The sequence below is a fragment of the Neurospora hispaniola genome, assembly GCF_033458365.1.
Source record: "Neurospora hispaniola strain FGSC 10403 chromosome Unknown B0T23scaffold_6, whole genome shotgun sequence".
Classification (NCBI taxonomy): domain Eukaryota; kingdom Fungi; phylum Ascomycota; class Sordariomycetes; order Sordariales; family Sordariaceae; genus Neurospora; species Neurospora hispaniola.
In genome coordinates, this window is record NW_026944411.1 from 1,893,435 (window position 1) to 1,920,422 (window position 26,988).

Here is a 26,988-nt window from a genome sequence, read left to right on the forward strand (position 1 = left end):
TTCCGGTAGAGACTAAAAGCTTTTAAATCCGAATCCTCTGTTTTAAAATATCCATTGTCACTTCTTCACCTTGGTTTCTCCTGCCTCTGATAACTGTTTGTCCTCCTCTCCTCTTTTGCATGCTGGACAGACCCAGATCACCATCAACACATTATCTTAGCTTTCGACCTCGACAGCCATCCCTCGACCAAATAATTGAATACCAAAACAAGAACAAGAAAGAAAACCCCAAACAAAAGGAAACAATGGCAGGAACCACCACCACCACCACCAACACGGCCACGGGCAACACCAACCCAACCGCCAACCTCCCTCCACTCCTCGACCTGACCATCGACAATATCACGCCCAACACAATCCGGATCAACTCGCAGGCGTCCGATGCGCGGCTCAAGTACCTGATGGCGCGGCTGGTGACACACCTGCACGATTTTGCGCGTGAGACCCGGCTGAGCTCGGACGAGTGGATGGCCGCTCTTCAGTTTCTGATCAGCTGCGGCAAGATATGTAGCGATGTGAGGAATGTGAGTTACTCCTTGCAATTTCACTGATGGACATTGTACCAAGCTATGAAGCTGGGCGTTTTCTCTGGGGACTTTCACGTAATGTATATCAGCTAACGCAAAACACCAGGAATTCATCCTCCTCTCCGACGTCCTCGGCCTCTCCCTCCTCGTCGACAACATCAACCACCCCACACTTCCCGGTGGCACTGAGGGATCCGTTCTTGGCCCCTTCCACACGCACGACGCTCCCGTTCTCCCCAACGGCAGCAGCATGACTTCGGACCCCGAGGGCGAGCCGATGCTGGCGCTTTGCACCGTCAAGGATCTCAAGGGAAACGCGCTCCCCGGCGTGACCATTGACATCTGGGAGACGGACAGCTCGGGCCACTACGATGTGCAGCATGCCGACCGGGACGCGCCTAGCGAGCGGTGTATCATGAGAAGCGATGACGAGGGCAGGTTTTGGTTCAAGGGTATCAAGCCCGTCAGCTACCCGATCCCCCACGACGGGCCGGTGGGCAAGTTGCTCGAGAGGCTAAATCGTCACCCCTGGAGGCCGGCGCATGTGCATTTCAAGTTTGAAAAGGATGGGTGGGATCCGCTTGTAACGTGAGTATATTTTCCTTTATGCACCCCTTCACCGCATCATTGCGCTTGCTAATAAGTGCCTGTGGCTTTAGCGCTCTATACTTGAAGGGAGACCCTTATGAATCATCAGACGCTGTCTTTGGCGTCAAGAAGAGCTTGGTGGTCGAACTAGGGAAGGTGGATAAGGCCACGGCAGAAGCATACGGTGTGAAGGAGGGGAGCTGGCTCTTGAAGCACGACTTTGTGCTGTCCACCCAGAAGGAGACGGAGGAACTAAGAGACCGGCTAGCTGTCCAAGAGCTGGAAAAGCTGGGCTTGAATATGAAGCTGGTAGACCACCTGCCTGTCCCCGAGCTTGACTAGATCTAGCAATCAAAGCCTCAACCCCTTCCTATCAGTGCTTCTCGTCCAGATTGGTAGACTTCACCAACTTCACTACTGTCTCCAGGTAGCCAGCGGTGCCTCCGTATCGATCGACAATGACTCCAATGTCAATGGCCGACACGTCGCCCTGCCGCTTGCGCCCGACTATCGCTGTATTGCGCGTGCTAGGGATCCTTAACATCTCCTGTTCGGCTACCCAGCCGCAATCCGCGGTGATCTGGGTGACCCATGAGACGAGGGAAGAATATGCCGAGTTAGCCTTCTTCTTGTCTTTGGGTGCTGGCGCACGGAACCTCGCCCCTGTCAGGTCGTGGCTGCAGCAAGGAATCATGATGAAAGGACACTCTGATATGGCAGCCAAAATGGGCGTCCAGGGCGTCAATTCATCGGCGTGGTTGGATATAATAAAGGTGCCCTTAGGAAACCGGCCGTCATGGACGAGCTCTTCCCGAAAACCTTCACTTGAGATCTCGGAAATCCCAGCCCTGCTGACAGGCGGCGGTAGCAAGACTAGCTGCTGTAAGGACTCCTGAACACCTGTGGGGGTTTCCAGACGGGTGCAGTACGTTGCCCACGATTTGCGGGACCTGGCATCGAAGCCCCAGCCCTTGAAACCTTCCAGGTTCAAAATATGGACCAAGAGGCCGTTCCCGCAGCCGATGTCAACGAACCCAGGGAAAAGGTTCCGTCCATAGATGTCGGTCCACAGCTCGATGAGAAAGGCAGCGATGCAGAGGTCTTCAAAGACATGCTTGGTAGGATCGGTACTTTCGACCCATGACTCGATCAGAGCGCGGGCGTATTTCTGCTTCAACGCTGTGTACGTGTTTTGCACGCGGTCCTGCGGTACCAAGAGATCATGGTGCACCCGTTTCTGATAACCGTCAGCTCTGCCTTGTCCATGTTTGTATACGGCTTGAAGCAAGTGAGAGGCGATTCTCGTGAGCTTCTCGGGGCGCTCACCCCCTTCGAAGTAGAGATAGGAGACAGAAACAGATCCGCGCGTCTCTGTGGGAGACCACTCATGGTGAAAGGCTATGCCTCGGACCGTAGGGTGATAATAGGGCATCTCGGCCTCTGTGGAGACGTGGGGGAGATAAATAACCAAATGCCTCTGCAAACCGCCCTCGGAATCACTACCCTTACTCTGGTAGATGAGACATGTCTGATCCATGGGCTTGTCCCTCATGGTGCTCCGAGGAATAAGCCGGCGAATCAAACGTCGGTGAAGCCCAAAGCCGTCGAAGGATGGGATGTCAGGCACGTCTCCCAGCTCCGACAGGGGGGCCTCCAAGCCATTCTGGATGTTCTTCTTTGTATCATAGAGGATATCGGCGCGGAAGAGCCAAGACGAGTTGATGTTTGGGTTCTTGATCAAGTTGAGCATGACATCTTGAAAGATGACCGGGTTGAAGGTGCATTCATGACGAAAGAGAGGTCGCCAGTCTGGTTTCGCATCACCAGTGGTCGCCTGCCGAACGACCGGGACAGCATCGACTGCCAGCTCTTCCGGGGTAAATTTAGGCATACCTAGGTACGTATTTCTAGATAGGTACTGTTCGTGGTTGATGGCGCATTGCCGTATGTTGGGTTGAGGTTGCCAGTGACGGTCGGCTGTGACTGGACTCTGGCGTGTCTGGGTCCAGAATGGCCTGGAGAAGGTGCGGAGAAGCCGATGGTAGCTTGGAAAATCGAGGCAAAATCTGGCTGCCGTTTGTGACAGGCGGTCTCGAGGCGATACTAGAGGTACTGTAGTGTTGTGTACATGTACCGACGGCTGTGCCCTGGGACCCCCCGCAATTTCCCCGTCCGCCACCTGGAATCCATGCCCAACAGGGGAAATCTACGCTATGGTGTAGTACTTACATAACTGACGTATTCCGTTGACGCACACAGCCAGCCCTGTCAGCCTGACATTCCATGTTGGGCATGATTTGGTGAAGTTGCTCAACAATGACAGCCGCGGACAGGTTGGCTGATTGATAGAGGTGGTTTTTGTAAGAGCCGGAAACAGCGTGTTGGCTGTTTGGAAATGATCTATGGTTGAAGTCAAAGCGCCAGTTGCCCGGATGTCGCTACAATCGTTGCACAACATGACCAACCCGTCACCGAACCTGCACCAGATCGAGGTTTATCAGGTAGGTAGTCTCGTGGCTCGTGGCCGAGGTGGGGTGACTTCCATGGCATGTACCATACACCCAGCCTACCTCCCACTATTCATCGTACCTGAGGCGAAGCCATACTGGCACTGAGTGTAGATGGCAGGCCTTGCCGTCTAGAATGTGCAGGCAAGCCTGCCAAGTCCAGTACGATCCGGAAGCAGTGTGCAAACGTGAGGTCCATAGAACTGGGAAACAACAACATGCAGTGCCACATGCAGGGGGCCAGCTGCTCCATGTATTGGTTAACAGACATCACAGCCTGATGCTCACATGATTGATACTACGCTACCTCTCATGTGGTACCTGACCCTCTCGTGGCGCGCCTTAGCCAGCGGACAATAATTGATGCCTGGTTGCCTGAGCTTTGACCTGGAGGGAGGGCCCCGAGACGGACGCCCCACTATTTCCACTATCTCTTCCCCTCAACCTCTTCCCTTTCCATCTCTCTCTTTCAAATCCACGTTTCTCCATCAACAAACTCCAGCATCCATTCACCGCCCGCATCCATCTATCATTTAAAAGTAGCCTGCCCCGGCACTTTTTTGACCAAGCAACTTGCAGACAAGCTCCCAACAACCTCTCAACCTAACAACACCTCTCAGCGAGACACTACCACAGTCGTCGGTCGCTGCATCCCCGCCCATCAACAGAACCCTTTCCCCAGGTACCCCGCGAACTTCGAGTTTATGTCAATCGAAAATCTTAAGACCTACGGTACGTCGCATCTAACCGTACCTAGTCGTTCCCCGTATCGCCCACTCCCTTTCTCCCTCCCCTCTCTGCATCGGCCACCAGACGGCGCGACCGCAGCACAGTGATGTGATGCTCCACGTCATGTCTGCCATGGTCGATGTGGAAACCCCCAACCCTCCACACCGCGACTCGAATCTATCCCCCCTTTGTGTCGCATCCGAAGGCGAGCTATACTAACGCGACATCCCTTAAGACCCCTTCGCCGAAGCCGACGAGGAGGACTCCGGACAGACCAAACAAACCCAGGAGTACATCCATATTCGTATTCAGCGTACGTGTCACCCCACCGGCATCTCAAATAACACGTGTCGCCCTCACGCCACATGCTGACACTACCTACTAGAGCGTAATGGACGCAAGACCTTGACTACCGTCCAGGGTATTCCCAAGAAGTTCGATGCCAAGAAGATCCTGAAGGTCGTCAAGAAGGAATTTGGTACGTGCTTCATGCCCCCATCCCCTATGTCCATTTCCATAAATGTTGAGTCGTTACTAACTTTGCCTGAAGCCTGCAATGGAACCATCATTGGCGATGAGGACTCCAAGATGGGCGACGTGATCCAGCTCCAGGGCGATCAGCGTGCCAAGATCAAGGATTTCCTTACCAACAAGGACGAGGGCCTCGGTCTCGATGCGAAGACCATCAAGGTCCACGGTTTCTAAAGCCTCACATGCTCGTCGCGCCGACACCGCCGACAGATAAGCGGGTCAGGGAGCCGCCCATGTGGCACGGGTCGCTGACGTCACCTCGTCAAGCGACGCATTTCGCCTACGGGCCCTCTTATGGCGCATAGACATGATACCCCAGGATGGTTAACCGGCTTTATCTTGCTATGGTTGGTAGACTGATGGCAGTTGGAGGACCTATACTTAGCGAGGCGGATCTTTTATTCGGGTCGTCATACGCTGGAAGGGCTCAACTGAATGAAATGCAAGACTACACACGGCCTGCGCGTCATCATGACATGCCGCAGCGCTTGCGGTCTTATAACAGTTCAATAATACTTCATGATACCTCTTTTACTGTGTATGATTTATTTCTATATTCTTGCATCGTCATTTGACACCATGAAGTGATGCAGGTTTTCTATTTCCTTTCTAACGAAATCCTGACTCCGAACGCCGGTACAATGCTTGCTGCTGTGCCTTTGACTATATATCCCAAGTATTCCAAAATCTAAGCAATAACTCCAACCATCCAGCAACGCTATCCATATCCTGCCGGGAGCGCCCTAGTAGTCCCTAGCAACAGTTCCGTAATCCATGATCTTGAAAGCAACTTTCACTACCTCCTGCCAAGCCTTGGTGACCAAGGTCCACAAGGGGATTTGTGGATAGTCGGTCCGGTTCGAATGCACCTGCGCCAGCAACGCCACCATGCTGATGAAGCTGGCCACCGAAAAAGCCCGGATCGACACGCTGGTCTCCTTTCGGATGTTGATCTTTCGCTGTGTAATATGATATAAGAGCGTCAGCATTGCCGAGATGCCTACCCATGCCGGCAAGAGCAGTCGGGGGTCTTGCGAGCCGGCCGTCAGGTAAAGGATTTGCGACGTCAGGTAGGCGTTCAGTGTCGTTATGGTCAGGAGCCGGACGATGGTCGCTTGGGGAGTGTAGTTTACGAGCCTGGTAGAGGGGGGAGGGGGGAAAGGAGGAGTTAGTTACGCGGGTGGCCTAAGGTTTGGGGAAAGAAGGGGAGATGGGGGAGATGAGGTATGTGCTCACCATCGCGACATAAGGCTATCTGTGAAGAAGAAGGAAAGGTAGGCTGATGCGCCACACTAAATTTGAGGAAGAAACATGATTAGTGGGCTGTTTGAACTCCTGGTCTATTTGACGTAGTGATCAGTCGGTTCAAGCCTATGCTGGCTATGAACTACTTACCCATACGATAGCCAGCAACGTTTCCGTCAACCGCAGCCTCGCCTCAAATGAGAGGTCGGCGAAACCTGTCGCAGAAGCTACCGGACTGTAGTTATAGTTCTCGTTGGCGTTTCCCCCCGATGCAGTACTACTCCTGGTAGCACCAGCACCAGCACCAGTACCAGACGACAAGAAATCCGGACTTCCCATCATCATGGCACCACCGTCACTACCGATACCGCTCGCGCAGCCCATCATGTCTCCTCCGCCTGCTCCTGTTGATGTTGCACCACCACCACTCCTACCCACACCTGCTGCTACTACCCGAGCGAAAATATGTTGCCATGTCGTTGGACTGCCGCCGAAAATAATCAGGTGAAGCATGGCCAGCAGCCGGAGCGCGCTCGGAAGACCCCACCAGATGGCAGGAAAGGTGGAGGATTGGCGACAGAGCCAGAGGAAGAAGTGCCACTTCTTGGGCACGCCTAGGGCGACGGCGACGCGGGGTTGTAGGAGTGACGAATGGGCTGTCATGGTCTTGTTTGTTGCTGGGGCGGGATTAATTGGAGGTTTATTACTGTTGTGACTTATATCGGTCATCGGTGTCGCTGCTCCTGTCGCCGTGGACGTTGCTGCTGTTGGTTTGGGTGTTGTTGTATTGGGGACATTGTTGGCGCTGTGAACATTGGCGCTGTTGGCTTCGATGGTGTTAGGATGGTGATGGTCGAGGAGATGGTAGGGCGGCGGCGGCGGCGGAGGAGGAGGAGGAGGAGGAGGCGGCGCCCCTGGTATTTGATGTTGTTGTTGTTGTTGGAGCTGAGGCAGACGGCGGACAAGCCCATTGCCGCTCGGCGTCGCTGGCGCCGTGGCGGCCGCTTGTGTGTATGTGTTGACGCTGTCGGTGCTTCTGCTCTTGAAGTCAACGGCCGTGGGATCGAAGTTGCTGGAGGTATGAGTCGCTCCCCGCTGCTGTGCGGACGACTTTGCTCGGTTGCGCATGAAGATGTTCTCGTCTGCCCATACAGCGAAACTAAGAACCTGGGCTGACTGCTTTTCGGGACTTGGGGGTTCGAGGACTGGCGCGCAAATGGCTTGGAATAGGAGTCGAAAACCTGGTCTGTTGGTTCGGCGGCGGGACGCTCGATTGGTTTAACTCACGTAAAGTGACTGTCGTGCGGAACTGTGTCGAGGCCGAACAGAATACAAACTAAGTGGCTTTCACAGTGTACACCACGACGGGAAGCGGGCGATCCCTGAGGTCATTAATCGACGTAGCATGGCAATTAGCAGCTCCTCCTCCTCATGGCAGCTCTTCCATCCGCAGCCCTTCAGGCCTAGACCCTTTCAACGTTGTCGTGCTGGGGTCTCCCTGGCGGAGGCCGCCGATTAGATGAGGGACAACCATTGGTCAGCTCAATTGAAGAACTTCTTGGAGAGCGGCAGGGCGGGGTAGTGGACGGTTCGCAGCGGGCAGCGGGCGTGCAACGCTTTTTTGGGGAAGGGAGGGGAGGAGGGTGAGAGGGGGCCGGTGTCTCAATTCTCCAATAACGGCCCGTCGAACCGAGATCCGTCGTGGGAAATTTTGAGCGGTCCCGACCCCGTTCGACCTCGTCCGCACGGCACGCCTATAGGTACCTCGACCGCCGTGAGTTGTGGAGGCTGTAGGTACGTTTTGTTGGTGGTTTCCATTTTCCCAGCGCTTGCCAGGTCCGTTCGCGCGTAACAAGCTGCCGAACAGCCAGGGAATTCGGATCTCGTCTCGTTCTGAGTCCAGCTTCGAGCTCCGCTCCTCCCGGCCGTCCTCCGAGCCGCCGCCCACCCCCAACACCGACCGGCCGGAACTGACCACTGGTACACCCCGTTACAGACGAACGACAGCAGCGGCCTCCAGCGCAAAGCATATTCTACGGCTTGACGTCACACGGAAAGTTAGTTGTTGCGTGGGTATACATACACCATACCTCGAACCCTACCGAAGGACAGGGTCGCGACGAGCCAAGGTCGGCTGTGAGGGAAACAAATAGCATTCGCGATGCTGGCGGTAACAGAGCTGGGCTTGCGCGCCCGCTTGCCAGGCTCGCTGGCGACGACGACGACAACCTCGCCAGTCATGGCCGTGGGTCGAGCTCTCTTCTCTACTTCAGAGAACAGGGCAGCCGCCAACAGAAGAACCCAAGCGGCTATTCGCAAGCATACCGGCAATGCCGTGAGGCAAACCGGCAAGCAACCGGCGCCGAGTTTAGAGAGGGCTAAGATGGACCCTTCCAAGGCGCCCACCTTTGTTCTCCCAGGTATTTATTTCTCCATTCAAGATCCTGATCCGTCCCCATACAACAACAGGCAGAAAGACCAAAGTAATGAAGGAAACTAACGAATGCCACACGTCATCTCCCACGCGGAGGTGATGGATAAACCCATGAAATAGAAACCTTTGTCATTCCTCCCTTGTCACGCTTCCCGAAACAGTTCAAGCCGCTCATGTCCTACCTCTGGGGCATCGTCCGTGTCAAGTCGTTGGACTTTTTACTGTCCAGACAATATCGGTTCTCGTCCATGCCTGGCTGGAGACAGAAGCCGCTGCTCTCGCTCAAGAAGGCGCCTTTGATTGCGCAGACCAAGGCCCTGCACCGACAGATGAACGAGGCCATCGCCTCGGGCGACGCGGAAATGCTAGAGAAGATTGTCGACTCGTACTTGTACGTGCCGTTGGCGGTTAACATCGAACAGAGGCCCAAGGGCCGCACCTGCACATGGGAGCTAGTGCGCTACAACAAGGAGCCGCGCATCGTCTCCCACAAGATCTTCCCTCTGCAGGGAACCAAGGATAAGCTGTTGTGGCAGGTCACCGTGTCCATTGCCAGCCGTCAGCGCGTGGTCGAGCACGAGAGGGGCAAGGTCGTGCCCGGTAGCGAGAAGGAGCTGGATCTGGTCGAGAACGTGGTGATCGGAACCATGATCAGCAACGAGACGTGGGCAACACAAAATGCGTGGAAAATTATCTCTACCGTTCAGCCCATGACGCCAGAGAAGTGGGAGCGGGAGCAGGAGACGGTCAAGCTGCTGGCTGAGGCGGGTGCCGGGTCGAGCTAGTTAGAGAAGACATACCCTGGAGAGTTTTATATTGTGAGAGGCGTTCGGTGTCAGTTACTGTGTAGTGATGAGTAGGGACAGCCTACAGTTGTACGATTACACAACGGTCTAGAGAAAACCAAAATGTACATTAAGCTTCTAAAGTCCAACGGGCACCAAAATCTAGCGGGCGGCTCACATGAACAAGACAGCAGCGGTCCTCCGAGCTAAAGACGTTGGTACCAGATATCATGCTTGAAGCAGCCATGACAGGGCCAGTGGTAAGTTTCATTATGATTTAGCTTTCAATCCTTGAAAAGTGCAAATGGGTATACATTGATGGTCCTCCGTATACACAAAGAACAGATTGTGATGAACCGCATAAAGTGAGATCAATATGAAGACAACCCCAAGCAAGCCCATTCCGGGTTTGACAACCAACAACTTCACTCGGCCTCAGTTACTTTCCATCAGACATACCATCAACTTCCTACTCGTCCCCTTGCTCGGCGACTGTCTTCAAAATTGAAAAGAAAACGGTCTTCATGCTGGGTCATGTCATTTCGTTCCATTGCCTTTGGGAAGGGGGGGGGGGGGGGGGGGGGGGGGGGGGGAAGGAAAAGGAAAAAGAAAAGAAAAAAAGGGAAGAAGAAAAAAGAAGAAGAAGATCATGCCATGTTATTATTCCGTTCTCCATAAAACAAACCATCACTCCGCCTTGTGTGAACCCAAATAAAAACTATGAAATCACTCATGCCTCGTCTTCCTCCTCAATTGGCGCCGGCGTTGCCCTCTCCCGTCTCCTTTTCGGCCTTCGCATCCGGTTGCTGCTGATCTGGCTCGCCGAATCATCCGGTGCTAGTTCGCTGATATCATCCTGCAATCCCCACTCGCTCTGGGTATCATCATAATAACCGCCTTGACCGGGCCCGCCAGCGCCGTATCTTTCGCCACCGGCACTCAGTCCGTCCATCATCCTCTCCTCGTCGGCCCAAGCAGGCCGGTCATAAGCCCCACTGCTCCCGCTCAAAGGCAACACGTCAATCCCTCTGTACCCAAGTCCCCTCTTCTGCTGCAGGCTCATGGCCAGCGCTGCACCCCTTCTCCTCAACGCATCCCTGACCCCCATGGCTTGCTCGTGAAGCTTCTCAAATGCATCTTCGAGCGCTTCCATGCCATTGAAAATTTCACGCTCCAGCTCGCCCACAACCTGGATCTCTGTTTCCTCGTCGTGGCTCACTGCTCCTCGAGAGGGATAAGATGAGTTGTTCGTTGTCCCGCTGACGAATGAGGCGGGTGTTGGGCCGCGGGAAAAAGGAGTGGAGGACATAGGGCCACCTCCCATACCGGGGCTGAAGGGAGTGTTGGTTCTTGAGTTGCGGATGCCTGGGCTCAGTATACGAGGAGATGCAAATCCCCTCTCTCCCATCCCGTTGGCTGGGGTCGGTCCCCGGGAGAAGGGAGTGTCTCGTTCGTATCCATCATCGTCTGCTCCCGACCAGAGAAATCCGTCAAAGCGACCTGATATCAGGATTTCCCACTCGGAATTGTTAATGTCAGAGATAGTATAGAGAAGATCATGCATGCCAGGGTTCTTGACAAGATACATGGCTGTCTCGGCATCGCGCGGGGCCTGCGATAGGCGGTACAATCTCTGCAGAGATAGACCCGTCTTGACCACAAAATCATTTCGAGGCTTGCGTAAAGGGGAAGGAGTCGGTGCCCTTGTGGCTGGGTGGAGATCCCGCGACCCTGATAGCAGAGCATTGAAAAAGGGCCGGTCATCGGGGTTCAGGTTAGTGAGGATGGCAAAGGTTAGCGTCTCGTCGTCTACCTCTTGGGGCAACGGGGCAGGGGCTTTCTCGCATGTTTGCATCCACCTGTCAACGGCTGCCCTGACGCGCTTCGTTTGACGCAGATAATGTTCCCTAAACTCTTCGGCAATGTCAGGATCCATGTTGATAGGAGACGTCGGTCTCGGAGGAAGTTCTGCCAGATCCTCTTGGGCCTTGCTGCCCAGTGACGCGAGATCAAAAGGCGGCCATTGCGGCAGATCAACCCGGCCGCTGACCCTCTCGAGCACTTCTCCCCAGCCTAGACCTCTATGTGACTCGTCCGAGTGCTGGCAAATAATGCACGGGCAGCCATCGGGGCAAAGATCGCGGGAGAAGACGTTTTCTAGTCGATCTAAAAGACGGCGGGCTACGGTCCGATGACCAGTGGCAACCGCAATAGACCCATGATTTTGTAGTACAGTCTTGTATTGGTTCAATAGGTTGAAGAAAGGTGCAAATAGTGTCTCAGCACCCTGCAGAGGCGGGTTCGATGGCCTGTTGCCATTTTGGCGCGGCAACACGGCAAGGAAAGTCTTTGGAACAGTTTGCGGCAAGCCTCCGTTCTGCAGGAGGTAGTCAACTCGGGTTGCTTCCTGAAGATTAATGCTAAGAGGAGGAGGAGGAGGTGGTGGTGGTGGTGGCGGCGGTGGCGGTGCTCGCTGAGCGGTCGTGTCTGTCACAGCCTCGGAGGCAGCAGTGAAGTCAGAGGGAGCGTCAAACCGCGCCTGCTTCTGTTCCTGGGATACAGCGGGAGGCGGGAACTGTGGCGTTTGCGTGGGCGTCTTTGGTGACGAGTCTGGTGCGGACTCGGGCGACGAATCGACCTCAATCGGCGGTGGTCGTCTGATTTGAACCGTGTCCGCCATTGACTCCATCGTAGACCCCTTGACTGTCGATAGGTCTGTTGAAGCATCGGTGTTCTCTGTCGGGGTGGTTTCGGGTGAGTGCCTGGATTGGGAAGTAAACGTCTGGGACTGTGTCTCTGTGGCTTCGCTGGACACACTGGAAACTTTGGAGAGCTTTGATCTTGCGTCAGATCGTGATCTCGACATTCGATTTGAACGTTTGGAATCCGATCGTTCTGGAGCTTGGTCACCTTCCTTCACAGATACTGGAGTCCCGGATCTCCTCCTTCTAGAGTCCGACAGGTCTGTTTCCGGTGGGCTGGGCGGCCGTTCCTCCTTTTCCTTTCGTGATTCCTTTCGAAGAGAGGAAGACTTCCGTGGCGCCGAACGAGAGTCAACAGACTTTGACCGCCTCTTATCGCTGTTGCCAAGGTCGGTGCCATCAGGAGTGAGCGGATCCGTGCGGGTAGAAGAGAGATCCTCTTTGCTGTATATGAGGTCTTTGCTGTGGACTTTGCTGAAGGTAGGATACGGTATGTTTGGCCGATCAATGCTCCGGGCAAGCTCCGGAACTATATCGGTCATGGAGCTCGTGGCCCCTGACAGGATCGAGGACTCTTCTCTGTCCATATCTTTTGGCCGATGGCGGCGATAAGATACTGACTGGCGCGATGAACGGGAATTGGTATCGCTGTCTGTGGTTTTCAACAACCTAGGAGTCCTGGATGACCGCTTTTCTCGAAGCAGGGACGGTTCCCTGTCGTGGTCGCGATCTTTGTCCCGTTCCCTGTCTCGGTCTCGGTCCCTGTCTCTCTCCCTGTCCTTTTCTCTGTCCCTCTCTCTGTCTCTGTCTCTGTCCCTATCCCTCTCCCTGTCCTTATCCTTGTTCTCCTTCCTGCGTTCTCTGTTCCGGTCGATGATGGTTCGATCACGGTCCCGTTCTCTTTCGCGGTCGCGGTCGCGGTCTCGATCTCGATCTCGGTCACGGTCCTTGTCTCTCCGAATATCACTTCTGGATCGGTGTGGCAGTCGATCCTCACGAATGCGGCTGTTGTTGTTGTCGAAGTCGACATCGTGATCTTTAGAGGACGGCATGGTGAAGCATAGCAGGGTTTAAGCAACCCGCCCTGATAGTGACGGGACGCAGCTGCTGTAGCTTCTGGCAGCAAATAACGGTTGGGCGGGTGGGCTGCTTGAGAGGGTGGCCGCGCAGACAGGCGAATGTCGGGGGGTCCTGGTGGGCGTTGGCCTCGAACCACAAAGGTCGAGGGCGGTGCTGCAGTGCGCTCCGTATTCCTCTGTCGGGTCTGACGAAGGACGCGGTGTGATACGCAACAGCACAAAACCAAAGACAAGACAGCGCAACGCGGTGACTGGGAGACTGCTCGGGCGGTAGGCGAGAAGACGCTGTCACAGTGTGTTTTGGTCAGGGAGCAGACGATGGTGACTGCGGGTCGGGTCAAGGTAGGATGGCGGTTTGGCTGGTCTAGCTGGATCAGATATTGCTATGATTGTAAGGAGTGTGTCATCAGGCGGCAAAGGCTTGCAGTGGAATGCGTGCGAGTAGAGCTGGCTTGCAGGCGGTAGGTTGAATGTAGTTGGATCGCTCAAATGTTCAACTTGAAAGCTCGGGCTTCTTTGATTGTGCTTACTTTCACGGAAGTTCTTGAGGTAGGTATCCAAGAAATCTGAGCAGCGCCCCTGCCCTGGGCTGGCGATATACCTGGGCTTGCCGGGATGGAAACTGATCTGACGACCGACGTCGTCGACCCCAGTTCCCGCCGTTTGCACACTGTGTGGTTTGGTAGACTCTGGGGGAGGGGCAGCGCCGGGGATAGGCTCGAAGTGGTGTTGATTGTCGGATTTCTCTGCTCTCCAGCTGCTCCTTTAGGAAGAGCCTATGGCTGGTATTACGTGGCTATCAGAAAAGGTTCCAAGCAAGCGTCTTGTTTTCACTGTGTGATGCGCCAGAGCCATGGGATGGCTGCCCAAATGGAAGGTCTTTGGACCTAGTAGTCTTCCCAGATAAACCAAAAAAAACGAAAACTCGACGCCGAATGGTTCCATGTTTTTCAGGTCCAACCTCAATCACCACAGGGTCCAGCAGCACGGGGCATGACCCACCAAAAATGCCGTTCATCCCACAATTCAGGTTGTCGGATGTTCCAACGACCGTTTCCCCTGCTCTTTCCATCCCATATACGATGTCTCCTTATACCTACTACTGTCGTCCAGATGAACAACCAACGCATGGAGGGTTCCACGAGCCTTGCAAGCAAAGTCAACATGCTAACAAAATTTCAATACAACACGAAAGCTGGTCGGGCATCAGTGCCATCAGTGGAGGTTTCTGAAAATCATCAACACCGGGCTTGAAGCCGGTACCCGCTGGATGCAGCGTCTGCCGCATGCTAAGCGCCTTGCGATGTTTAAGCCACCAGTCCACCGGAATGGTAGAGAGGGGTTGGCACATTCAGCCGCCAACCAGACTAAAGGGTCCTCCCCCCTTTTCTTGCCAGGCTCGTAATCACTTGGGCACACCATCAACAGCAAAAATGCGTACGACCGTCAAATCGATACGACACAAGGCAGCTCGCTTGCTGCACTGTCCCTGGCACGGATCGATTCGCAAAGGCAAAAGCTTGCACAAATGCAAACCTGACTGGCGCGCGGAGAAGATGCTGAAAGATGATGTGAGCGAGAAAGAGAAAAGGCTTTGAAGCCCGATTTTGTTCTGTTCTACCTTGGATTATCTGATCATCGAATCGCTTGGAGTCATCTCCATATCCATCCCTTCCACCCATCAACGCCGCAATACTGCAGGGCGTTTTAGGGCTAGAAACCAGCAGTTCCTTATTCCTGGAATGTCCTTTCAACACTTTGTCCCATTTTAGCTTTCCTGTTTTTGTTTCATCATTCCGTTGCCACATTGACCAGTCAGCACTTGATGGTCTTTTGGCATACTCAAAGCCATGCAACTGCTGAAGAGTCCGTTTAGAAACGATCGAGGAGACCCTGGCTCTCCAACAAGAGAATTATCTGATGGACAATGGAGCGCACAGATTGCTTCTCGCAGTCAACGACAAGATCAGGCTTGGCAGGGGTCTCATATGGGTCATTAACACCGGTGAAGTTCTCGATCTCGCCGGCGCGGGCCTTGGCGTAGATACCTCTCTTGTCGGTCTTCTCGCAGTACTCGAGGGGGGTGGCGACGTGTACGAGGTAGAAATCGCCGTACTTCTCAACCAATTCGCGGGCGTTCTGGCGGGCCTTCTCGAAGGGGGCAATCGGAGCGGCGATGACAGCGGCACCGGACCTGGTCAGCTCAGAAGCAACAAAGGCGATGCGAGCAATGTTCTTGTCGCGGTCCTCGCGGTTGTAGCCCAGCTCGGAAGACAGCTCGTGGCGAATGTTCTCGCCGAGGAACAAGGACACGGAACGACCACCCTGCTGGTTGAGGGTTACTTGCAGGGCACGGGCGATCTGGTCCTTGCCGGAGTTCGGGTAGCCGGTAAAGAGAACAGTGAAGCCCTGCTGGGAGCGGGGAGGGTGCGACTCGCGCAGCACCTTGACAACCTCGGGGTAAGAAAACCACTCGGGAATCTCACGGCCACTGCGGAGGCGAGCGCGCAGCTCGGTTCCAGAGATGTTGAGAGTACGGACGCCCTTGGGGATCTGGTCCACGGGGGCGTACTCGTCGCTGTCCGGAAGGTAGGTCATCATCTGGAAGGGAACAACCTCGATACCGAGCTCGTCACGGTACTTCTCAACGGCGTACTGCGCATCGTAAGGGCCGTAGAAGTCGACACCCTTGCTGTTCTTGCCGGGACCGGCGTGGTCACGGCCAACGATGAAGTGGGTTGCACCGTGGTTCTTGCGGATGATGGCGTGCCAGATGGCCTCACGGGGACCGCCCATGCGCATGGCAAGGGGAAGAAGACCGAGGACGGCCATGCCGTTGGGGTATCTGGGAAGGAGAGCCTTGTAGACGCGCACACGGGTAAAGTGGTCAATGTCACCGGGCTTGGTCAAGCCGACGACGGGATGGATGAGAACGTTGGCGTGGTGCGAACGGGCAGCGCGGACGGTCAACTCTCTGTGGGCGCGGTGCATGGGGTTACGGGTCTGGAAGGCAACGACTCGGGACCAGCCGAGCTTGTCAAAGTGAGTGCGGATCTCCGCGGGCGAGTCTGTTATCCCATCTCGCGTCAGTATAGTCGCAACATTGCAATGCGGGTGAAATGGAGAGGAAGAGGCCGAGAAGAAGGGAGGGCTTGGCTGCTCACATCTAAGGTCGACGAAGTCGTAGTGCTGGAGCTTGTTGACAGCCTCAAGCTTGCCGCCCACGTAGTACTCCTTGGCAGTCTCGTAAAGGAACTTGACAGCGGGATGCTCCTCGTCTCCTCCAAATACCTCCTTGGCTTCAAGAGCCCTGAAATGTCGCAACGTTAGCTCTTCTGTTCTATCCCACTTCCACCCGCCCAGATGTCCCGAGTATCAACAAATCGGCCATTCGCCAAGCAATGACGCAACCACTTGGCACGCATTTCATCCCATAGATTTCTTTGATCCCACGTCGCCCAAGAGCACAATGTGCACGCGCATCCGGTATGTCCTCGTGGTCGAAATTCACCACACTGCAATTCATATCCTTGTTACGTACTTGTCAGGCTTGTAGACATCATCCACCGTCAGGATGGCGAGGTTGCGGTCGTCGCGGAAATCGCGCAAGGTGATGCGGGCGCCCGCCTTCAGGCCGAGTTCGGAGATGGTTTCCTCGGACACATCGAGGGTGATGGGCATGGAGAAGAGGAGGCCAGAAGCGAGGCGGTTCTCCTTAACGACACTAGTTGGGGCAAAGTCTCGTGTTAGTGGGCTGCTCCACATCCGACAAAGGTTCGCCCTGGAGGGGCAATAACTGAAAAAAGAGAGACACGCACCCATTGTAGTCTTCCTGGTTCATGAAACCTATTGTTCGCCGAGACGAATTGACTTGTTAGCAAATTGTACATCATCTCCCATGGCCATATCCAGCGCTTTTGTCGTGTTCAAAAGTACACGCAAAGTGCAATGCGTGGTTCAGCATGGCGGGGTTCACCCTTCCCAAGTCCATAACCCCACCATCATCGCTATCCAGAACCAGAGGACGGACAAGGTGATGAAATGTAAACCCCAAGACAGGTTCCGAGGATGACAAGAAAAGCATACCTTCAAGAGGAGAGAAACCACCGTTGAGGATCAACTCAAGATCGCAAAGCTGACGCTCGGAGAGGAGCAGAGCGGGAAGAGTCTCAGCCTCAGCCTCGAGCTCAGCATGGCGAGGGAGATCGCGAGCGATCAGGTCCTTGAGGACGCCGCCGTGGGGTGGATTGGACATCTCGGATATGTAAATATGGTGAAATGATGTACGGGATATGCGTCGCGTAAACTTTGTGGCTTCGACGCAAGAAGTTAAGTTGCGGCGGCGTGACGAGGACCTGTTCGTTCACGAGGAAGAGGAAAGGATGGTAGACTGGGAATGAGGAAAAGAGGAAAGAGAAAGAAAAGATGGATAGACTCTTGGGGGACTGACGATCCAAAGTGGATTGGCGTTCCGTCTTATGATATGAAGTCAGAGAGAGTGCCGCTAGGAAAGGTAGCGGAGACCGGGGTGGGTGGGCAAAAAGATGGGTATATACAAGTACATCCCGTCCAGATGTTAACGTGGAACGGATGGAATCGGCGATTCAGGAGGAGAAAGAGATAGTCCGGATCTGGATTTAGTCCCTCGAACATGCAATCCCTCAGACAAACACCTCCTTCTCGGCCGTGAACCCGAGAGGGAGGACCGTCACCGACCAGCGTATTCCCAGACGGAGGGACTCCGAGAAGCCGGAGTCAGCACGTTACAAATCAACACATGGATGCAGCAGGACAAGATTCCAGGTCTGCCCCCGCCCCCCCCCCCCCCCCCCCCCCCCCTCCCGATCAAGGAACAGAATCTCTCTGGCTGTAGATTTTACCCACCGTAACGTAGTAGTGTAGTTATCGATAGTGCCGGTAGCTTTATGCCTCTGTGAGTGAACGGTCGTGAAACATATATCTGGTGTACATACGTGTATATTATTTGTCGACGAGGGTCGGTTGTGGGGAAAATACCTAACAGGGGCATCAATGTCGTGTAAGAGGTCATCATCAGTGTATGCGATAGTCGAAGTGAAAGCGCATCTGTTTTTCGAAAATCTCCCCTCGCCCCGCCAGTCGGAGATAACTCGTGGCGGCGCCTGTAATATTCTCCAGGGCAGGACTCTAGCAATGCCTAATTATAGCAAGCGTGTCCTATTTGTTCGACTTGTCCCGTCATCACTAACACAAATTTGGTGAACGGTCGTTTCTGTTAAAGGTTCTCGAAGTTCTCCAAAAAGGTGCAGGAAGCAGCATCACGCAAGTACCAGCTACCTCTACCTGAACTCAAACCTCCGGGGTCCCGGAAATGCCCTAACGGCGGATGGGACGAACTGCACAAATCCTCGGTTTCCATAAAACCAAAACGGAGTCCTCTCCGCATTAGTCGGAGTCAGACAAGGCCATCCAGTCGAGAGTGAAAAAAAAATAGGTTGCATATGTTGGGTTTAGCTCGGATGACGTGCTCGGGGGTCGGCATGGCCTGCTCACCAATGACAAGCCATTGCTTGTGCGACGAACCGTTCTTGCCACTTGTGATCGTGCTTCACGACGACCGTGTTTGGTCTTTTGCCAGACGGCATGGGAACACTCGCTACGGCAGTGAGTGCGATGGAGAGTTTGATGTCAATCGGCAGACAAGAAGGGAAAGGGACTGACAAATTTCAAAATTGAAGTGTATAACCATTCAATCCCAGGTCCGTCCTTTCTTCAACAGCCACACAGTAGGGATGAAACTGGGTCTCCGGCTTTCGGACCCCCGCGTTGCGCAGTGGGCAAGCCCCCCTGGGGCTGTTGCCCAGAACCCCCTTCCCCACCCCGGTTGGAGACCGATAGTATAGGGGCGAAACTGAACATCAACAAAGACATCATAAAACAACACCAGATACCCACATAAACGACAGCGTATTGCCATTGACAGATTCAATCTTCCAGATCTTGATTCTTTGCATGTATCTCATCATGCACCCCATACTATTATCAGAATATCCACAAAAAAAAAATTAACATGTTATTTTAAGACCATGGAGTGTTCAGCGCAACAGCTTTATCCCTTTCTATGGACCATAAACACTCGGTCACCAGGGCAACGTTTGCGGTAGTACTCATTGCAAGCCGTTGGAGAGCTGGTGTAGTTAATTCCCAGGTAGTGTATTATTATTCAGTTCTTCATCTGATTGCGATCGAACTTTCTGAATAAATCCCGTCGCCTTCGTTCCGCAACAAAGAAAATGAACATGATAACGCCCTGCTTAGAGCAGCTGTTGCAAGAAAGCAGTATATTAGAGAGACGTGCAGAAATATGTGCTTCAGAATATTTCCATATAATTACATCAACAAAGCACCTACTCTCAATTATCAAATTCTCTCTGCCCAGCAGTCGCAAGAGATGTGACCACAAGCAGCAAGCTGTGTAATGCTAGCTTTTCGCATAGCCACTGTAGCTGTCTGCTTCACCATTACGCTCTTTTGCAAGACTCTTACAAAGGTACGATGCTGTGGTTATGATGGTGGTCCAGCGGGCCCATGCCGGAGTCGATTGGGTTATAAGTAGGGGACGACGCCGGGGGGGTGTACTTCCGCGTAGTGCTCGAGGCGCTTCCATAACCACTGGTGGTTATGGCAGATAGTGACTGTGTTTCTGTGTCCGTTGTCAGCAATAGATCTCTTGGAGGGTGTAAAGCCAACTCATACCACTTTGTGTTTCTAGAACTAATGTTGAGCTCAGGTCACCCGAAAAAGTTGGCAATGTCGGACCGGGAGAGTAGTAGGTAAGGAACGTGGTCTCGTTGCAGGATATCGTTGGGAAGTAGCTGGATACTGGACTGCCCGTAGGTGTTGATGTTGGCCAGGCTGAAATCTCAGTACTATTACATGGACTTGTCTCTGGAGGCGGCGTCCACTCTTCTGTGCATGTCGTATCGTAAGGTACGGTTGCAGTGCCATTAGATGTCGGATAAGGTGGCGTAACGGTACCAGAGGTCAAAGCTGCGCTACTTGAACTTGTAGAGGATGCAGATGGGCCCGAAGAAGGAGAGCTGCTCGGCGTGAAAAGAGGCGACGAGCTACTTCCAGCCGTGCCTGTGGGCGAAGGAGGAGCAGTGGAGTTAGTAAAGGGATATGGTGCTGAGGTTGTCTCAGCAGACGAGTAAGAAGAACCAGATGATACTGAAGCCGTGGAGAAAATGCTAAACGGACCCGATCCCGAAATGGTTGGCGAAATTGGGCCACCGGTAGGATGTGAAGATAGGCTCATGTTGGACACCGGATATGGGGTTGAACTGTAGGGTCTTGATGTAAAGATTGGGGACCCCGAGCCGCTGAACGAGCCAGTAGGTGCGGCGGTAGGTCCGCCGGAATTGGTAGAGTTGGACAATGGGTATGGAGCTGAGTTCGAAATGCTGCCTGTTGGAGTAGGGATAAGACCCGTTCCAGAGCTGGAAATTGTCCCTGTCACAGGCGTAGTAGAAGGGAGAACACTACCGGTTCCATTCGAGAGAGGGAACGTCGCAGTGCTACCAGGTGCGTCAAAGGAGGACCCGGCTGGCGTTGTGAAAAATGGAACTGTCAACGAGCCAGCCCCTGGGGATGCCCCTGTTGGTGCTGGTTGGACAGTACTGTTGGTCAAGGGATAGGGGGCAGAGATACCAGTATCAAGTTGGCTTGTAAAGATTCCTCCCGAGAGGGAAGACCCGACAGGACTAATCGACGTCCCAATGCTACCAGTTGGACCTTGTGTCACCGTCGAGTTTGATAGCGGGAAAGGAGCTTCGCTGGTAGGGGACGTCAGGGCAGTATTTGTCAGACTTGAATCCCCAGAGCCCGTCAAAGGGGTTGTGATGGTTGCGTTTGTGAGCGGGTAGGGAGCATAAGTCAAGCTTTGTGAGGTTCCTTGACTCGGTGCTGCTGTCCCAGAGCTCAGGATTGTAGGAGTACCGGCTGTAGGATTGCTCCCGGTTGTTGAATTGGACAATGGGTATGGGGCAACGCTCGATGAAAGACCAGTACCAAATCCGCTACTCGGCACAGAAGTTCCCGTTGGTCCCGGGGAGGATGTCCAGTTTGTCAGCGGGTATGGAGCATTGCTCGTAATGACCCCAGGGCCGGTTGGAAGCGCCGCAGTACCAGACCCGGGAACAGAACCGCTAGGTACGATGGAAGGGTTCGAAAACCCAACATGTGAGGTTGAGTTTGCCGCTGGGAAAGGAGGTCCTTTCGTGGGCAACTGTGACGTGGGATAGAGAGGGGTACTTGAAGGGAAGGAAGCACTGTCACCCCCTGTTTCAGTAGAGCCTGCCGAAACGCTCGAATTACCAGCAGGATATGGCGATGAAGGTGTTGCTGCTGGAGCTGTCTCCGAGGTCCCGTAACCTGTAGTTGTAAGCGGTGAGTTGCCGGTAGAGCCAGATGCGGGCGTAGTCGAGTTCCCAAAGGGGTACGGAGCCGAGAAGCTGAGAGCCGACGATACAACTGTTGGGCCGGAAGAACCTGTTCCAATTGGTGATGTACCATTTGGGTAGGGGTAGGGCGTGGAGGTGGTGGCCAAACTGGGCAGCACGCTTGATGAGCCTGTCCCAACTGGTTGTGTCCCGGTGGCAGTCCCAGAACTGGACAATGTTCCATTGGGGAAAGGGAATGGAACAGATGAGATGGAGGATGCACTTGACAATGGACTCAAAATTCCCGAGCTAGTTACTGATGTAGGCGACCCATTGCCAGTAACTGGATACGTCGTTGTCGTGTTTGAAAGAGGGAACGGTGCTGAAGACGAGAGACCTCCGGTATGAATAGAGCTAGTTGATCCAGTGCCAGGTATTTGAGGAATAGTACCTGTCCCACTAGTAAGAGTACCAGGCAATGTCGTGTTTGGATAAGGATTTGGCTTGGATACTGAACTTTCAGACAAAGCTGCCGAGGTTGGTGCTTCACTAATTGGGCTTGTTCCTGTACCAGTAGGGCCTGGTAAGGCTGATGTTGAGTTAGTTAAGGGAAATGGGACATTTGAAGCTCCAGGACTGCTGGTAGATGGCAGGCCGCTCAAAGGTCCAGTACCAAGAGGGGTATTACTGCTCGAGAAGGCACTTGTAGGTAAGTCGGTGCTCGGGGATGACGCACCGCCGGTTGCTGAAGGTCCTGTAGCACTAGGAAGTGTCATGGTAAAGTTTGAGAAGGGATATGGCCCTGACGGGTTACCCGGTGTCATTGAGCTCAGAGGTACAGCAGAAGCGCCAGTACCAGGAGCTGTAGAGCCACCCGTGGGGCCTGCTTCTGAGGTTGTTGCACCACTTATCACGGACGGTCCGGTTCCCAGAGGAGCCGTACTTGCGCCGGACCCAGACACAAGGGTTGTGCTATTTGGCAAGGTATATGGGACGCTGGGCGCACCAGTTTGTGTAGAAAGAGGACTAGTAGGTACCCAACTTCCTGTACCGATATCTGGCGATGATGAATTTCCGGCAGGATAGGGAGTGGTGACTGTTAGAGAGAGACTGAATCCGTATCCAGAGGTTGAGCTCAGAGAAGCTGACGTGGTAACATTGCCCAAGGGCACTGAGCTTGACACAGGCGATGTGGAACCGGAAGAAACTGCTCCTGGTGACAGTGTGCCTGTTCCGGTAGACGGCACAGTACTGTTTGTGAGTGGGAAAGGAACCGATGGGAAGCCAGGAGTAGAGGTCGGCAGCGCCGAGCCGATTGGGCCTCCAGTTCCTGCAGACCCTGGTACTAACGGGGTGGTACCTGTTCCAATAAGGACAGTCGAACTAGATGAAAGATAATAAGTGGAAGAAACCGGGATAGTTGATGATGCAGGCAATATCGAAGAGCCTGTACCAAAACCGGCTCCGGTGGAACTGGGGATAATGTCAGATGAGTTGGATATCGGAACCGGTACTGAAAGAGATGACTCTTGGGAAGTGACTGATCCCGTTGTGCTTGACCCAGTTGGACCCGTAAGAGGTGCAGACAAGTTTGTGACAGGAAAAGGGGCCGAGGATGATCCTGATGGTATGATGCTCCCGGACACAGGGGGCGTGAAGCCAATGCTAGGTACGCTCGTGGGATTGGAACCGGTACTCGGTAGTGTAGTTCCATTGGTTGATACACCAGCGGGCAGGCTAGAGGAATTCGAGGTTGCGTAGTACGAACTCATCGATGTTGTCACAGAAGCACTTGTACCGGAGGGCGGTGGTAACGTTCCGGATAGTGGTAAGCTCAAACTTGAATTTGCTGTAAGGAATGGCGGAGAGCTAGAGCCCGAGGGCAAGGTGCTACTGCTAGAAGGGCCAGTAGCTGTGCTACTAGCTGAAATTGGGAAAGGAGCTGATATCCCCGACAAGCTCGATGAAGAGTTCGGGAAACTTGAACTACCAGATGCTGAGGAAGACGTTGCCGCAGGCGTAAGAGTATAAGTTCCAGTTGAAGATCCACCACTGGGGCCGAAGCTGGTACCTGGACTCGAAGAGTTGGTGAACGGGAAGGGTTCCGATGCGGCCAGTGATGTAGAACTACTTGATTCTGTGATAGGCGGTATTGTTGCTGTTTCATTGCTTGGCTTGGAGAAAGAGGAGCTCTCAGGGCCAACACTGATGCTAATGGAGATTACTGGACTAGGTGAGGGCGATGATGTGGTACCTCCTGACGTAGGGTTTGCCGTTTCCGAGGCTGAATTGGGTGATGTAGTCGACATTGCTGACGTGGTGTCGAGTAAAGCTGTTGTATTAAAGGTACTAGAAGACTGGCTACTATAACCTGAAGAGGCTGTCCCGGCGCCAGATGTTGAAGAGAATGCTAGTGTGGTAGTCGTGGAATTCAATGTACGAGATGCAGAAACAGTACCTGATATTGATGTAGCCGAGCCAGACGACGATAGTGCAGAGGAGCTGTAACCTGAAGAAGAAGACTCAGGAGACGTGGATGAGGAACTGTTTATGAATCCAGAAGATGTAGCAGTAGGCATGGCGGAAGACAGCCCACTCTCGGAAGCTGTTAGGCTCCCCTGAGAAGTGCCTGAGCTCACGGAACTCGTTGAGCCCGATGAGCTCGTAGCAGGGCGTGGCGTCGAGGGACTAGTGGCAACACTTGACCCGTACGCATCTGTCTTTGAAGTCTCGGAGCCTGTTGAGGACGACGAGCTCGAGGTCTCAGATCCATATTCTGACGACTGTTAGTGTTCCTTCCTGGTCTTGCTTGGCCCTTCCCGAAGACTTACCTTGACTGGTTATAGTAGTTGGCTCATCAAATGCTGACGTTGTCAAAGAAGATGGTGGGGGTGGAGGCGGGTGGTATCCATAAGGCGGATAACTGTAAACTTTCTCCTCGGGGGTGTAACCGCCATAAAGGTCGTAATCAGGACCAGAGGCCTTGTTGGCATGACCTTTGCCAAGGGCCCGATGCGAACGAGCCAAGAATCCCGTCTCATCGGCCGACACTGCAGGGGCGGAGCCGAAGAGGACGGTTGCGGACACAAGGCCGGCAACAGCTTTGGAGACCTTCATATCTAGGGGTCGACTCTCGCTTCCTCCGGCTAGACCGGTGGATGATGGAACGGCGATGGGGACCGACTAAAAGCCAGGCAGTGTCCTGAACTTGGTGCGTGATGTCAAAATGTAGAGAAGATCCCCTGATAGTCTTGGCTAAGGATACTGTGAATGGAAAGGACTGGGGAAGAGAATGGCTTGAAGAGGGAGCAGCATAAAGCTAGAAATTTAAAAGAATGAATGGACAATCTCGCCGGGCGATGTTGGTAAAAACGTATGGCAAAACGACTGAGAAGACGGAACTTGGCGAGATCCTGTGTTGAAGGACTGGATACCTAATGTTCCTGTATAGTGAAAGGAGGAAAGATAGGAGGAAGAGGAGAAAGAAGTGAGGAAGAAGGAGTTATTGAGACAAAAGGAAAGGAAAGAATCGGGGAAGGATGGCATGAGAGGATGGAAGTAGACGAGGGGGTAACCCTTCCACACACGCGAAGCCCGAGAGACCTAGACAGATATAGAAGGAGCACCCGTTTCCCGAACCACTGCAGCAGCTTCAGTTGCAAAATTCTCCGTGTCCCAATCAATAACTACCACTAATGTCGGGTCGTTTGAGGTATCCTCATGTTTCGTCGCGTTCAACTCGAATAGTCGTCAGCGAAGGGGTCGTCACTCCCGCTGCACGGCTGGTCAAACCTGACTGAGAGTACCTTCCTCGTCTGAATTGTTCTTACCTTCTTTCCAACCGACCCTCCGACACACACCAGGTTGACCTGGTCTTCTCTATCAATGACATGTTAGAACTACTCTTCACAGAAGATAGACCTGCTTAACCGGGCTGAAACCTGAGAGACATTGACCCCTTAATCTTCGAGACCTCAGTTGATGAACTACTATTGGGTTCAAGTTGAGGTCATCCAAAATCGTCTACTAGCCTTAATCACTTCAGGGGGAGAGATGTTGTGCCTTTTGGGGGTCCCCTGCTCATGTTACTGGTTCCAAAGAGGAGAAGGGAACTGGGTGCCGACAGCTTGACAAGCATCACAATGGCGACTGTGTGTGGCGGGGGGCTTTGAGTCTCTTGCTATTCGGAGAGGAACACGAGAGGACTTCCAGTTGGGGAACTGGAACACCCCGAGATTGTACTTGGAATTTCCGAGTGTCCATGACGAAAATGCTCCAGTCTCCGTCCTTGAGTTCTAGTCTGACTGACAATGGCCTTGATGTGCTGGGGATTTCCATGCACGGAACCTTGAGATGATATGGCATTTCCGAGAAAAGCTTCCAAGCCTTTTCTTTTTTTCTCTAGAATGATGCCTGACTGCCCCTGTTTGCTTGTTGTTCGATGGTGTTGTGTTAGCCGATGCTGTCCCGTCGCTTCTTCATGTTACCTAGGGTAAGTACCGTACGTATACTCAACTATCTGCCTGTTTCCCGGGCATTTGTGGCATCAGATCAACGATCTAGCTGCAAATTTGCAAAGGAGAGCTAGGTAATTTGAGTGGAACTCAAATGTTACCTTGCCTTCAGAGCGCGAGCGCGTGAGAGAGAGCAGTTACCCAACGCTTATCTGCAGGTTATGTCAAGAGCAAGATGCGGCCATAGTGATCCTGGGTCTTCTTCAACTCTTCTTCACTTATCTTGACATCAAGACACTTCCTTTTTTTTTTGCTCCTGACTGAATCTGTACACCCTCCTCCCTTTGTCATCTCGCTCCTATGGTAACGCTGTCGTACACAACGCCACAGTCGTCGCACGATAGTCAGGATGTCGGGATAGCTATCCGCCAACTCGAGGTTTCTCGGGACGACCTCTACAAGCGTGCACGAAGGTCTCCGGATCAAAACAGAGAATGAATTGAAGCAAACGAAACACGAGTCCAAAAGGAAGCTAGCCGTTGGTGACTGAGTATCGGCCGAGTTCCAGTCGAGAATCCATCAGATAGTGCCGCATTTGCTTAAACTCCAAGGGCGGCGTAGAGCTGAGCATGTTCAGCAACACGCAAGGCGCCGTTATAAAGTCAAGGATGTCAAACTAAAATGACAAAGGTACTTGAAGTATGTAAGCAACCGGTGGAGTAAAAGTAGATTAGGTGTTTCTGAAGGGATGTCACACATTTGGTTTGTGGCGCCGTGGGAGATATAGCATGTACATGTATCGATAGGTAGATGCTGAGAGGACTACCTGTTGGAAATCTTGTTAGTGAAAGCTACCACAAGAATTTGACTGCTCACTTCCATGTCGTGATCCGATGTTTGTTTGTGACAGAAAACATCAAAGTCTTAGGACTCGGACGTCCTGTCGGGTCACTCTCTTGCCTGCCCTTACAGAAGAAGGCGCTGTCA

At 53.4% G+C, this 26,988-nt stretch overlaps 10 protein-coding genes across 10 annotated transcripts; 6 read left to right on the forward strand and 4 right to left on the reverse strand.

Moving 5' to 3' along the window:
• Positions 1 to 245: 245 nt before the first annotated feature.
• On the forward strand, positions 246 to 1,457 carry B0T23DRAFT_430659 (putative hydroxyquinol-1, 2-dioxygenase; the record flags this gene model as incomplete). The annotated part of the gene is made up of 3 exons (XM_062840265.1): positions 246 to 524; positions 634 to 1,115; positions 1,187 to 1,457. The coding sequence occupies 3 exons, from the start codon at positions 246 to 248 to the stop codon at positions 1,455 to 1,457; spliced, it is 1,032 nt and encodes a 343-aa protein (XP_062690878.1).
• A 31-nt stretch (positions 1,458 to 1,488) lies between these two features.
• Positions 1,489 to 3,400, reverse strand: B0T23DRAFT_321468 (uncharacterized protein; the record flags this gene model as incomplete). Its single annotated transcript, XM_062835237.1, has 3 exons — positions 1,489 to 3,008; positions 3,035 to 3,185; positions 3,371 to 3,400. 3 exons carry the CDS (start codon positions 3,398 to 3,400, stop codon positions 1,489 to 1,491), a joined length of 1,701 nt encoding a protein of 566 aa, XP_062690879.1.
• Positions 3,401 to 3,571: 171 nt separating this feature from the next.
• Positions 3,572 to 5,056, forward strand: B0T23DRAFT_430661 (translation initiation factor SUI1; the record flags this gene model as incomplete). The annotated part of the gene is made up of 5 exons (XM_062840266.1): positions 3,572 to 3,616; positions 4,243 to 4,354; positions 4,587 to 4,664; positions 4,737 to 4,829; positions 4,902 to 5,056. 5 exons carry the CDS (start codon positions 3,572 to 3,574, stop codon positions 5,054 to 5,056), a joined length of 483 nt encoding a protein of 160 aa, XP_062690880.1.
• A 485-nt stretch (positions 5,057 to 5,541) lies between these two features.
• Positions 5,542 to 7,359, reverse strand: B0T23DRAFT_194969 (N-glycosylation protein-domain-containing protein). The gene is made up of 3 exons (XM_062833277.1): positions 6,278 to 7,359; positions 6,119 to 6,174; positions 5,542 to 6,019 (listed from the first exon to the last, which is right to left on the reverse strand). The coding sequence occupies exons 1-3, from the start codon at positions 7,253 to 7,255 to the stop codon at positions 5,626 to 5,628; spliced, it is 1,428 nt and encodes a 475-aa protein (XP_062690881.1). The 5' UTR covers positions 7,256 to 7,359; the 3' UTR covers positions 5,542 to 5,625.
• Positions 7,360 to 7,790: 431 nt separating this feature from the next.
• B0T23DRAFT_384859 (uncharacterized protein) lies at positions 7,791 to 9,555 on the forward strand. The gene is made up of 3 exons (XM_062837497.1): positions 7,791 to 7,921; positions 8,124 to 8,547; positions 8,682 to 9,555. Exons 2-3 carry the CDS (start codon positions 8,289 to 8,291, stop codon positions 9,344 to 9,346), a joined length of 924 nt encoding a protein of 307 aa, XP_062690882.1. The 5' UTR covers positions 7,791 to 7,921; positions 8,124 to 8,288; the 3' UTR covers positions 9,347 to 9,555.
• A 513-nt stretch (positions 9,556 to 10,068) lies between these two features.
• On the reverse strand, positions 10,069 to 13,421 carry B0T23DRAFT_195043 (uncharacterized protein). The gene has a single exon (XM_062833278.1). It carries the CDS (start codon positions 13,098 to 13,100, stop codon positions 10,077 to 10,079), a length of 3,024 nt encoding a protein of 1,007 aa, XP_062690883.1. The 5' UTR covers positions 13,101 to 13,421; the 3' UTR covers positions 10,069 to 10,076.
• A 1,441-nt stretch (positions 13,422 to 14,862) lies between these two features.
• B0T23DRAFT_195061 (putative sulfate adenylyltransferase) lies at positions 14,863 to 17,492 on the reverse strand. The gene is made up of 5 exons (XM_062833279.1): positions 17,214 to 17,492; positions 16,946 to 16,973; positions 16,669 to 16,851; positions 16,292 to 16,437; positions 14,863 to 16,195 (listed from the first exon to the last, which is right to left on the reverse strand). The coding sequence occupies exons 1-5, from the start codon at positions 17,380 to 17,382 to the stop codon at positions 15,000 to 15,002; spliced, it is 1,722 nt and encodes a 573-aa protein (XP_062690884.1). The 5' UTR covers positions 17,383 to 17,492; the 3' UTR covers positions 14,863 to 14,999.
• Positions 17,493 to 18,573: 1,081 nt separating this feature from the next.
• Positions 18,574 to 19,009, forward strand: B0T23DRAFT_384870 (uncharacterized protein). Its single transcript, XM_062837498.1, has one exon. The coding sequence runs from the start codon at positions 18,608 to 18,610 to the stop codon at positions 18,824 to 18,826; it is 219 nt and encodes a 72-aa protein (XP_062690885.1). The 5' UTR covers positions 18,574 to 18,607; the 3' UTR covers positions 18,827 to 19,009.
• Positions 19,010 to 20,378: 1,369 nt separating this feature from the next.
• On the forward strand, positions 20,379 to 20,971 carry B0T23DRAFT_384872 (uncharacterized protein). Its single transcript, XM_062837499.1, has one exon. It carries the CDS (start codon positions 20,567 to 20,569, stop codon positions 20,801 to 20,803), a length of 237 nt encoding a protein of 78 aa, XP_062690886.1. The 5' UTR covers positions 20,379 to 20,566; the 3' UTR covers positions 20,804 to 20,971.
• A 526-nt stretch (positions 20,972 to 21,497) lies between these two features.
• Positions 21,498 to 23,578, forward strand: B0T23DRAFT_362510 (uncharacterized protein; the record flags this gene model as incomplete). The annotated part of the gene is made up of 7 exons (XM_062836305.1): positions 21,498 to 21,544; positions 21,724 to 21,886; positions 21,962 to 21,980; positions 22,071 to 22,576; positions 22,715 to 22,889; positions 22,980 to 23,263; positions 23,309 to 23,578. 7 exons carry the CDS (start codon positions 21,498 to 21,500, stop codon positions 23,576 to 23,578), a joined length of 1,464 nt encoding a protein of 487 aa, XP_062690887.1.
• Positions 23,579 to 26,988: the final 3,410 nt, after the last annotated feature.